This window comes from Bos grunniens, chromosome 1 (assembly GCF_055505025.1).
Source record: "Bos grunniens cultivar Pamir isolate PY7600 chromosome 1, Bosgru_T2T1.0, whole genome shotgun sequence".
Taxonomy (NCBI): Eukaryota; Metazoa; Chordata; class Mammalia; order Artiodactyla; family Bovidae; genus Bos; species Bos grunniens.
This window is the reverse complement of record NC_141165.1, coordinates 61,720,906-61,733,208: the sequence shown is the minus strand read 5'-3', so window position 1 is coordinate 61,733,208 and position 12,303 is coordinate 61,720,906. Positions and strand designations below refer to the sequence as shown.

Genomic DNA, 12,303 nt, shown 5'->3' with positions numbered 1-12,303 from the left:
GGAGCAGACTTAGACATATTGAGTCTGTTTATCTGGTCAAATCAGAACCTCCCTCCTCTACCCCTTTCTTTGTATTTTTATACAATTTCTCTTTCTACCAAACATAGTATAGGCTTTAGAGACTTGCTGAGTAACAGTAAGGGCTCCCCTAGTCTGCCCAAGACTCTATCTTAGCATTTTTCACAAAGCCTTCCTCTGCTCCCCACCCCACACTTCTTGATAGCTCCTGAAGGAGAGAATCCACCTAAGTGTCTTCCACTTAGCACATGCCATTCTCAGGAAGGCCAAGACTGTGGGGGAGGCCAGGGATGGATTTGAGGCCATGTAACTTATTTCTCTCATCTGCTTTGGAAACTCCTTCCTCCCAGGAACCAGCCTTGTTCATCTTTACATATTCACTCACTCCATCTCACAGTGAGTAGGTGGTGACCAGTCTTATTCATCTTTACATATTCACTCCATGTCACGATGAGTAAGTGGTGGATACTCAGTAAATGTTTGTGATTTGCAGTAATAAATGCACATATGTGGAGGAGTTACTGGTATGGAAGCCCTCCTATTTTTGAGTCTGGTCTGGAGAGATTTATTACAACCAATATGGATTTTTCACCCAACTCCAACAACAGCACTCACAGCTGAAATCTCAGTATTTTAAATGAAAAATAAAATCTCTATGAACTCTTCTTCCCTAGGTACTGATGTGCAACGACCTGTGTTATTAAATGTCAGAATGAAATAGAACCAGTTTTCTTAAAAAGAGAGAAGTGTAATTCTTGCATTTCTGGTATCTTTCAGAAAAGGTACACTAATTGGTTACCTTCCAGGACACGTATATCACTGTAACTCACGTAACTGCTGCTGCTGCTGCTAAGTCGCTTCAGTTGTGTCCAACTCTGTGCGACCCCAGAGACGGCAGCCCACCAGGCTCCCCCGTCCCTGGGATTCTCCAGGCAAGAACACTGGAGTGGGTTGCCATTTCCTTCTCCAATGCATGAAAGTGAAAAGTGAAAGTGAAGTTGCTCAGTCGTGTCCGACTCCTAGCAACTCCATGGACTGCAGCCTACCAGGCTCCTCCGTCCATGGGATTTTCCAGGCAAGAGTACTGGAGTGGGGTGCCATTGCCTTCTCCAACTCATGTAAAGTCAGGGCCAAACCTCATATCTCAAAAAAATAGAAGACACTCTGCTTGGGATGACTCTTTGTGACTCCATGGACTGTAGACCTCGAGGCTCCTCTGTCCATGAAATTCTCCAGGCAAGAATAGTGGAGTGGATTGCCATTCTTTTCTCCAGGGGATCTTCCTGACCCAGGGATCAAACCTGGGTCTCCTGCATTGCAGGCAAATTCTTTACTGTCTGAGCCACCCTAGAAGCCCTCTATCACCTATAGGGGAAATGTATTGATAGAAAGGTTATACTACATAAAAATACTTTTAAAATCTGTATATTGAAATTATTGTAAAATACCCTAAATTTTCTGTAGAAAATATTTAAAGTTAGTTATTTTGATGATATTCTTTCATGTTTTTGTTAGAGTCAAGAATCAATTCCTTTTCACTGAGAAAACGATTTCCAAATCCATCTATCTTGAGTCTCTCCTTACTAACCACATTTAATAAAATTGGATGAAAGATAATACTGGCACTTATTCAATGTGGTGTTTCTTTTTCTTGCTTGCTTACTTACTTGGTATACAATTAAGTATCTCACTCCAATTTAAATTACAAGCTAGGAATACTTTAAATGTTAAACTGGAAAATAAATTTAAAGGTTGTTTGAGGTAATTGGGGCTTACATAGAGCTAGTGGACTTGTTTCCATATGCTATATGTAAGCCTGGATTCAAATACTAGAATAGGGCTTAGGGTTTTTTTGTTTGTTTGTTTTAAATAAATTTCTATTGGAGTATAGTTGATTTACAATGATGTGTTAGTTTTTGCTGTATAGCAAAGTGAATCAGTTATACATATACATATATCCACTCTTATTTTCAGATTCAGTCCCCATATAGGTCATTACAGAGTATTGAGTAGAGTTCCCTGTGCTATACCATAGATCGTCATTATTTATCTATTTTATGTATCGTAGTGTGTATATGTCAATCCCAATCTCCCAATTTATCCCTCCCTGTCCCCTTTCTCCCTTGGTAACAATAAGTTTTTCTGTATCTGTGGCTGTATTTCTGTTTTGTAAATATGTTCATTTGTGCCATTTTTTTTAGATTCCACATATAAGGAATATCATATGATATTTGCCTTTTTCTGTCTGACTTACTTCACTCAGTATGACAATCTCTAGGTCCATCCATGTCGCTGCAAACAGCATTATTTCATTCTCTTTTAAAATTTGACCACAATAGTAAGTCTGGTAACTCTTTTCTTCTTTCCCAGCCCCTTTGCTTTTACCCTGTCTCAAGCCAACATGTCACTGAAAAATGAGCCAAGAGTAAATACCTCTGCACTGCAGAAAATCGCTGCTGACATGAGTAATTTGATAGAAAATCTGGATACGCGAGAGCTCCACTTTGAGGGAGAGGAGGTGGACTGCGATGTGTCTCCCAGCGATCCCAGGACACAGGAAGGTAAAGACTGATGATCTGAGTGAGTAGAAAGTTTATCATGGTTTCTTGGCAGAACACAGATTTGAAATAACGAGCAAGTGATTGATTATCCTTGCTGATGTCACAGCACTGAGCTGAGTTTCACTAGCTGTTTTCTTCTTGTAGCACATTATGATTCTTAAAAAAGATGCCTGTAACAGGCAAGTGATGCTAGTATCATTGTATTCTTATGACAATTTTATTTACTTTTTTATTTTTTAGTGTATATCCCTTTCTCTGCTGTTTATAAGACTCAAGGATTTAAGGAGCCTAATATACAGACGTATCTCTCCGGCTGCCCAATAAAAGTTCAAGTTCTGGAAGTGGAGCGCTTTACATCTACAAAACGGGTCAGAGCGTATATGGACTCAACTTGTATTCATCAATATTTATGACTTAACACACTGACTTTCATTTTCCTTCCTTCTGGCTATGACTATGTCTTTAACTTTCAGTTTGTCTTTATGTTTATGACTTCTGAGTCCTCTTTACCTCAGATTTTTGCATCCTTCTCATTTAGCCTTTATTCTTGTATGCCTCTTCCCCCATTCTGGAAAAAAAATTTTTTTAAGGTAATTAAGACAGTTTACAACTATAATACACTGCAAAGTGCCTTTCCTACTCTTCCTCTCTCCCCAGTTTTCTGTTCAGTGTGGACTCGGGGGGCATTGCTATTCCACCTAGAATGCCAGTTATAAACCAAGGAAAAGTTTAGCTTTCTTAATACTTGTTCAGTAAGAAAATAATAATGCTACCTGACTCTCAAAAGGAAAACATCTGGGAGGCTGCACAGTCAGTGCCTTTGCCCGGAAGTGGTGCTGAGAGATTTCTTTGCACGTACTCTGCCACTCTGGCTTGTTCCTTACACCACCCCTTAAGCTTCATTCATGTGCTTTCTCTTTAAGCTTTGGAAAGGCATTGGGAGTAGAATGTTTTCAACAAGGAAACCTGAACCTCTTGAAGAGGACTGGGCTAGGAGATGCTGTTAGGGTAGTTGTGTTTGCTGTATTCCTGACTGGGTTGCACACTTGTTAGGTCTGAGCGTAGAGAACATTGCTGCAGGCTGGTGGCCTTTGTCCCTTCCGGCTAAGCTCTGACTGGCAGAATAAAGCTGTTATTGACTTCTGCCTCTGGGGAAGTGGGGAATAACCTTTCTGCCTGGGGCAGACTCTGGAGGGTGGCCTGTGCTGCCTGCGTTTTGGTGGTTTTGCCTGTTGCTCTGACCTGAGCTTTTCCTGGTAGCTCAGACGGTAAAGAGTCTCCTTGCAATGCGGGAGACCCAGGTTCAAGCCCTGGGTCGGGAAGATCCTTTGGAGAAGGAAATGGCAACTCACTCCAGTATTCTTGCCTGGACAATCCCATGGATAGAAGCACCTGGCAGGCAACAGTCCGTGGGGTCACAAAGAGTCAGATACAACTGAGTGACTTCACTTTCACTTTCTGTCCTGACCTACCTGTGCGTATCCTAACCTCTAGTTTACAGCCACCTCGGTGTCCAGCTTTCCTTCAGCATCTTCCTATGAGCTGGGTCCTTATCTTTGATACACCACTGAACACAGCCTACCAAGAAATGTGTCTAAGATGATTTGCCTTATATCACCTACCAGCATTTAGATTGAGAGGTGATAACATGTGGAGGTTAAATGCACAGATTACAGAGCCAAACCATGTGGTTTAATTCCTGTCTTTGTATTGTGACCCCCAGCCAGTTACTTAACATCTCTGTGTTTGAGTTTCCTCCTCTGAATAATGGGTATAATAGTACATATTTTATAGGTTTGTTATGAGGATTTAATAATAATAATAATAAATGGTATTGTATAATGTGGACTTCCCTGGTGACTCAGATGGTAAAGAATTGGCCTGCAATGCAGGAAATGTGTTCAATCCCTGGGTTGGGAAGATCCCTTGGAGAAAGGAGTGGCTATTTAATAATAATAATAATAATATATGGTATTGTATAATACCAGAATATAATATATTGTATTATACAAGTATATACTATATAATACTGTGTATTATTATTACTACGTATCTCCTAACATTATTCATGAAGATAAATATTCAAGCCGCCAAACCAGGACTTCTCTTTGCTCATACTTTTCTGTTAGTAAAATAAGTTTAGTTCTATTCTTTTTTTATATATATTAAAATTTTTATTTTGGATCCTAATTTTTTAAGTATAATTGATTTCCAATATTATATTAATTTCACACTTCAGTTCAATACAGTCACTCAGTCATGTCCAACTCTTTGTGACCCCATGGACTGCAGCATGCCAGGCTTCCCTGTCCTTCACCAGCTCCCAGAAATTGCTCAAATTCATGTCCATCGCATTGGTGATGCCATCTACCCATTTTATCTGCTGTCATCCCCTCTCCTCCTGCCTTCAATCTTTCCCCCATCAGGGTCTTTTCCAGTGAGTCAGTTCTTCACATCAGGTGGCCAAAGTATTGGAGTTTCAGCTTCAGCACCAGTCCTTCCAATGAATATGCAGAACTGACTTCCTTTGGGATTGACTGGTTCGATCTCCTTGAAGTCCAAGAGACTCTCAAGAGTTAATTGATTTCACATTTTGTTTTAAATCTTGGTCTGTGTAGGAAAAGCTAAGGATCCTCCTTGTCCTACTTAGTGTTTAGTTTACTAGGAAATATGAACTGACTCCGTGTAGTTTGAATGTCATTCCAGGTAAATAAAAATAACACCTTTCTATGACTGAATCTGTTCTGTGTGCCAGCTCATGGTAGGTGCTCCTCTGTTCACTCTCATGACAGCCCCCTAAGGACAGACACTACTACCCACCCTCCCCAGCAGGAGGTCTCCCACGTGTCCCTCCTGTTCCTCCTCCTTCCCTTTGCTCCGCCTCTCGAGACTCCCTTGCCCTTGTCCTCTGGCAGGGCTCCGGCTATGGATAGCCCAGACCCAGTTCACTCTGGGTTGGATGCATCCCTTGACCAAGGCACCTCCCCCCTACCCAAGGTAGCCTCTTTAAGTGGCCCTCTCCTTCCTGCTCCAGCACCTGGTCCTACCCTTTGTCCCTTCAGAATGAAGTGTGCCCTCCTGAGTCCTAGGTTACTGTCCAGATTTCCCTCCTCTTATCACACCTTCATGGGCAGTCCCTTTATTACAACTTCTCACACTGTTCCAATTCCAAAGCATTCCAATAATTCTGCTGAGATATTATCTGACCGAAGTGATGCTTGGTTAAGGCTTCATAGCTAGTACGGCTGCACCAGGCAATTTCAGACCTTTAGATGCTTCAAAAAGGATGGGACAGGCTGTTGCCATTGCCCCACACTGTCTTAGAATTGCTAAGAATTGTCCAGAATTCTCGCTTTATGTGTGAGGGATAGAACTTGACATTTGTAATGTTTTTAAGTATTCAGTTTTGTTAGATTGGGAAATATAATCCTAGAATATGTGGCAGCTTGCATAAATTGTATAATTGTTCTCATTTATTTGACTCGTCTTAAATTGAGCATTTTTCACTCAAATGCAGAGTTTCTGGTCACTCTGAGTTCTCCTGCATCCTTCTTTGTGAAACACGATGTGGCATGATACCTATAATGTTGGTCAAGGTGAAAGGCAGCATATAATATTAGACCCCAGAACTAGGTCCTTTTGACTTCTGGCTATAGTCATCGTCATGGAGCCCAACTGGAGGCAAAGCAGGAAATAGAATTGAATGTTTGCAGTGATCTGTTTGGATTCTAGACCTAAAAGCACAAGTTACATTGATTCTGGGCTCATTTTTTTTTAATTAACTTATTTTTTGGCCACACAGTAGGGCAGTGGGATCTTAGTTCCCTAGCCAGGAGTCAAATTTGCTCCCCATGCATTAGAAGCACAAAGTCTTAACCACTGGAGCACCAGGAAAGTCCCCTCAGGCTCATTTTTTAATACTACAGTTATACAGAGTGGTCATGCTTTAGAAGTTTGCAGAATATACCAAACATCGGTGATGAATGGCACCAGGCCTGGTCACCCATCGGGTTACTGATACCAAAGCCTGGATAAACTAGCAAAGGAGGAGACATTTACTTTTTTTTGCCCCAGCACCTGTCAACACGTATGGGGCCTGGATCTCCCAGGAGGGGCCAGTGTCCTCTAGGTGGTCCAGTGTCCATCACCCTCCCCTACTCCCCACACACCATGGGAACTGTCAAGATCTCCTGTGCTTTATAAATCTCTTTCCATCTGCTGACACTTTTTGCTTTATCAAAACTTTTATCCCTCAGGTCTGTTAGTGCTTCTGATTGAATCACTAGTCACCAAGATATATTTGCATTTTAAGAAGAAATATTTTTAAAATGTTAAGTGGAAATTCATCCTAGTTAAGTAGTTGGGGAAATATTTTGTGTGTAGGAAGATCATTTGTCCTTTTCCTTCTAATCATCCTGTACCTTCCTAGTCACTGGTGTAGCTAAAGGACAGAGAGCTATTGTAGACCAGGATGGACCTCTCAAGGCATTTCAGAAGGAGAGGGCATTGGTGTCATTTGTGAAGAGCAAAACTGCACTAAGATTGTGCTCCACAATGGAACTCATTTCCTTCAGCTTCACTCTCACCCCCTGCATTGTCTGTTCACTGCTTGGACAATCTCGTGATGGCTAATTAGGGTTTTCATTCATTGTCTCTTTTACCTGGCTTCTTGTTTCAGAAGTATGTCTGTGTGTCTTTGTATTTAGAACAATAAGATTTGTGGAGGTTTGCCTTTGATATAAGTCAGAGTTTGTCTTGCATATATCATAAGATGAATAGTTAAGAGAATATTACTTCTGTAATCAGTCATTTTTAAAAAACATTTTGCTTCCTTACTTACACAAAATAAGTAAGCTGGATTTAAAGATACTTCCACATTACTTTTTAATTAGCTATTGTACACAGAGAGATGTTGTTGTTATCTAAAATATCAACCATTTTTATTTACCGCTATAGGTACCAAGCATCAATCTTTACACTATTGAATTAACACATGGGGAATTTAAATGGCAAGTGAAGAGGAAGTTCAAGCACTTTCAAGAATTTCACAGAGAACTGCTCAAGTACAAAGCCTTTATCCGAATCCCCATTCCCACCAGAAGGTAACCCAGAATTGACTATAACGTTATCCCAGTATATGGGTTGGATAGAAAGAATATTTCGGTTCATATTATTGGTTAACTAGTCCATTGTTGCTAGATATTTCTTTTTATTAAATAGACTCTTCTAAAAATAAACCATCTCATGAAAAATACTATGAGAGTCATGGTTCAAAGAATAATAAATATTTACATTGCGTGTGTGTGTGTGCATTTTAGACACACGTTTAGAAGACAAAATGTCAAAGAAGAGCCTCGAGAGATGCCAGCTTTGCCCCGCACATCTGAAAACATGATCCAACAAGAAGAACAGTTCTTCAGTAGAAGGGTAAGTCCCTTCGCTCTTCTGTTGTTCTGAGCAAACTGCCGCACTGTAGAAAGATGGCGTTGACTGAAGGTTGAGGTGGGCCTTGATGCAACTTCTCTTACCCACTGATCCATCACCTCGGCTGGTTTACCTCTCGGGAACTAATTAGGGAAGGCTTCTTCCCCAAGCCACTCTGGCCCTGGGGAGCTTGCATTCCCCCAAGGAGGAAGAGGGTTCTGAGGGAGCTGCACTCCCTACAGGAAACTTTTGGGTTTCATTGTGAGTCAAGATTGAGCTCATAGTTGAGGGCTTTGAGATCTACTCTTTTAAAATCATCTATTTCCATATATTTGCTTCAGAATCTATAGTGGCTTATCCTAAATATATGTAAAATCTCATTCCAAGACCATAGATGGAGCAGTGAGGGTCTGGGAAGAGTAGGACAGAGTACAGACACCTCGGGACAGGGGACACTTCTGCCCACTCGGCTTCAGTGATATGGTGCTGCCTAGGGCAGAAGAGTAATTTGTTTCTAAATTTAATTAACAATTAAGTGTCAGTGTTGGGGGCTTCCCTGGTGGCTCGGTCATAAGGAATATTCCTGCTAACGCAGGAAACATGGGTTCAATCCCTGATCTGGGAAGATCTCACATGCCTCAGAGCAACTAAGCCTGTGTGCCACAACTACTGAGCCTGTGCTCTAGAGCTTGCGGCCTGCAACTGCTGAAGCCCATGTGCCCTAGAGTCTGTGCTCCGCAACAAGAGAAGCCACTGTGATGAGAAGCCTGTGCACCGAACCAGAAAACAGCCCTCGCTTGCCACAGCTAGAGAAAACCCCAGGCAGCAACAAAGACCCAGCACAGCCAAAAATAAAATAAATAAAAATTAATTTTTTTAAATTATTTTTTTAAATGTCAGTTTTTTTTGGTAATCTGGAACTTTTATGCTTTGAAAGAGACGTGTTCAATGTTCCTTGTCCAGTGATAACATTAAGGAATAATTGAATGACTTACTGAAGATGGGAGGATCATGCCATTGTCATTAACTGCTTACATTTTCCTTTAAGTATGATGGTATCTTTAATCTGAAATATATGTATTACAGAAACAGCTGGAAGATTACTTGACAAAGTTACTAAAAATGCCCATGTATAGAAACTATCATGCAACAGTAAGTACTTTTCAGTGATTTAAATTCTGAAGTAATTTTATAAAATTGTAAAGTGTCGGCTACATTTTAGATCATTTTATTAACACAAGTGCTTGTATCCACTTCTGCATTATTCTTTAAGTTAAACTAAACTAAATAAAATGAATACAAAATTGATTTTATTGTATAGCATGGGGACCTATAGTCAGTCTCCTGTGATAAAGCATAATGGAAAAGAATATTTTAAAAAAGAATGTCTATATGTATACTACTGAATCACTTTGCTGTACAGCAGAGATTGGCATGACATTGTAAATCAACTATACTTCAACAAAAAAGTAAAATTAAAAAAATAGGAAAACAAAATTGATTTGACAGCCAGGATCCAGTTTAGGGTGATGCTATTTTTAAAATATCAACTATGATAGTTAATATAACAATAAATTTAAATGAACTTGAAATACTACTAAAGATTATCTAGAAATGCTACTAGATTATCTAGAAATCAACCTTCTTCACTCCTCAGGCTTTCAGAGGAGAAAATGTCAAAATGCATTTCTAACACTGAAGAAAAAAAACATTGAGTAGTAAGTCAGAGAAGGCAATGGCACCCCACTCCAGTACTCTTGCCTGGAAAATCCATGGACAGAGGAGCCTGGTAGGCTGCAGTCCATGGGGTCGCTAAGAGTCGGGAACGACTGAATGACTTCACTTTCACTTTTCACTTTCATGCATTGGAGAAGGAAATGGCAACCCACTCCAGTATTCTTGCCTGGAGAATCCCAGGGACGGTGAAGCCTGATGGGCTGCCGTCTCTGGGGTCGCACAGAGTCAGACATGACTGAAGTGACTTAGCAGCAGCAGCAGCAGTAAGTGATGAAGACAGTTGAACAGAGTTGAATACCCAAAGATTGTACTGTAATTACCATCTGACTGGCCTGTGATGCCTGTAACAGGCCTGTCTTTTCATGTGAAAGTGAGAAGCATGGGAAACGCTAAGGAGAGGAAAAACTCGAGAATTCTGAGAAAAGAGAGGAGAGGTGGTGGGGCTTAGAAACAACTGCAGAGGTTATGTTTGGGAGGCACTTAACTGGCAAGCAGGAGGAAGTGGGCTTTACAGAAGGCATCAGAAAACAATGAGCTCTGCCTTCAGAGGCCCTTGAAGGTGGGGCTAGGTATTTAAAGGGTTAGCTTCAGTTATCCAAAGGTTCAGATCATTGAGAGGGCACTGGATTGTTAGAGTTTGCACCTGTGTATGTAAAACTGTACTACTGTGGAGCGTGACCATGTGTATATGGTATATATGCAGAATTTCAGAGTAGGTGCAGGTATGATCCAGCCTCTGGTTTAGAGAATGGCATGAACAGGTGAACAGAAAGAGCGAAGCCCTCTGTATTTAGGAAAGGAAGCAAGAGTGCCTTGACTCTCCGGAGTTTTCTTGCTGCCCTATAGATGCCTGCCTCTGTTATTTGGAGACGGGCAGGGCATGCACCCAGCTGGTCCCCTTTACACACAAATGACCTGGGACTGGGAAACCTTCTGCAGCAGCGTGCACTGTGACATTTGATGGTCTTAAAGGAGCTTCTGTGGTTTCACAATCCTGAAGAAGAGTTTTCCCAGGGAAGCCAGCAATTTGGGTTCAACCAGAGACTCTCAAGGCTGATGGGAAATATTTCTTCTCTTCTAGAATTCAGGAATGTGCTTCTTTGAAAAAACATAATGAATAAGAATGTTACTTCTATTATTACTAAAAATGGGAGTCTAATGTTGATTTTTAAATGTTTGCTGCTACTGCTGCTAAGTCGCTTCAGTTGTGTCCAACTCTGTGCGACCCCATAGACGGCAGCCCACCAGGCTCCCCCATCCCTGGGATTCTCCAGGCAATTTAAATGTTTACTTGTATTCAAATGTTCATATTAACTTCCTCTCCAATCATAAAAATCTTTTAAAAGCTGAGCCATGTTGTATTTCGATAGTCCAGAGTGTCTTCTAAACATTTCCTTTGGAAAGGGAAACCTAGTTACAACTGATAAAAAAAAATGAGAAGTAAAATATATTTATTCAATTTTGTTTTTTGGCCATGCCTCATGGCTTGCAGGACCTTAGTTCCCCTACGAGGAATTGAATCCAGGGCCCCAACAGTGAAAGCACCAAGTCCTAAACACTGGACTGCCAGGGAACTCCCTCATTTTTAAGGGCTACTTAGATTATTCTCCCCAGTAGCGGTATTCTCCAAAAGGCTTCAAGCATAGGATCTGTCTGAACATTATTTTCCTCTCACACTAATGATAATCTGACTTGGAGACTAGCTTGCAGGGCTCTGCCTGATACTTGTGAAATTAGATTGGCATCCGTGTGTCTCTTTTGGTAATTGTGAGACATATTCAAATTTCTGTCTGCAAAAAGCATATAGAAGTATTAAAATCATTTTAATATAATCATATATAATTAATTTATATTTTTACAAGCCCCAGAAATTTTGAGATATTATTATCTCCTGGGTTTGTTGCTTGTCCTTTGGCATGGGAACCCTTTGGTCCCCTATTTTCCTAGAATTTAAATTTAACAAGTTCCTTTGGAAAGACAAAGGATATTGATTAGTACATTATTTAGAGATCAATAGCCCAATGGAATATTGTCAGACTAAATTAATCATTAAATTCTTATTCCTGAGATTTGCTTGCTCAAGTTGAGAATGGAATTTTTATCACTGAAGAGGCATTGAGACATCTGGACAATACAATGTTTGTTAAATTTCAAATTGTATTATTTAGGTTTGTTTCTAAATTGACCTGGTCACATTTGTTTTCAATCCCATAAATCTATATTAGGATATTTATTGCCAAGGATTTTTTCCCTATATAATAGCACTAGTTCTTTATTCAAATTTCTCTTTAGTAAAACATTAGGATAAATTTGAATTTTTTTCTTAATACACAGCTTTAAATTTTCCACATTGCTAATGTGTGTTTTTTTATTTAGATGAAATTCTCTACATTTAGCAACTTTTGTATGATATTCTGAAGTTACTGTTTCTGAATTATTTCAAATAATATTCCTGTTGTCAATGATTTGATAATAGCTATATGTGCATAAGAAAATATCCAAGTATTAGATGAATGGTTTCCCTGATTTTTGCTTTTCATTTCCTATTCTTCTGTTCAGCTAG

At 40.1% G+C, this 12,303-nt stretch overlaps 1 protein-coding gene across 39 annotated transcripts in view; it reads left to right on the top strand.

The window, feature by feature from the left end:
* Positions 1-12,303, top strand: part of PLD1 (phospholipase D1) — a 273,635-nt gene that overhangs the window by 90,389 nt on the left and 170,943 nt on the right. For 26 of the 39 annotated variants that reach the window (XR_015161521.1, XR_015161559.1, XR_015161610.1 and 23 more), the window contains exons 2-6: positions 2,389-2,579; positions 2,820-2,947; positions 7,536-7,681; positions 7,898-8,006; positions 9,090-9,155. Coding sequence is in view for 34 of the 39 variants with exons in the window: in XM_086394261.1 (XP_086250387.1) it covers positions 2,389-2,579; positions 2,820-2,947; positions 7,536-7,681; positions 7,898-8,006; positions 9,090-9,155 (640 nt within the window). In the remaining 5 variants the exon portion in view is untranslated. Of the gene's footprint in view, positions 1-2,388; positions 2,599-2,819; positions 2,948-7,535; positions 7,682-7,897; positions 8,007-9,089; positions 9,156-12,303 lie in introns of all 39 variants that reach the window. The other 13 variants (XR_015161605.1, XM_086394464.1, XM_086394415.1 and 10 more) reach the window with 3 other exon arrangements.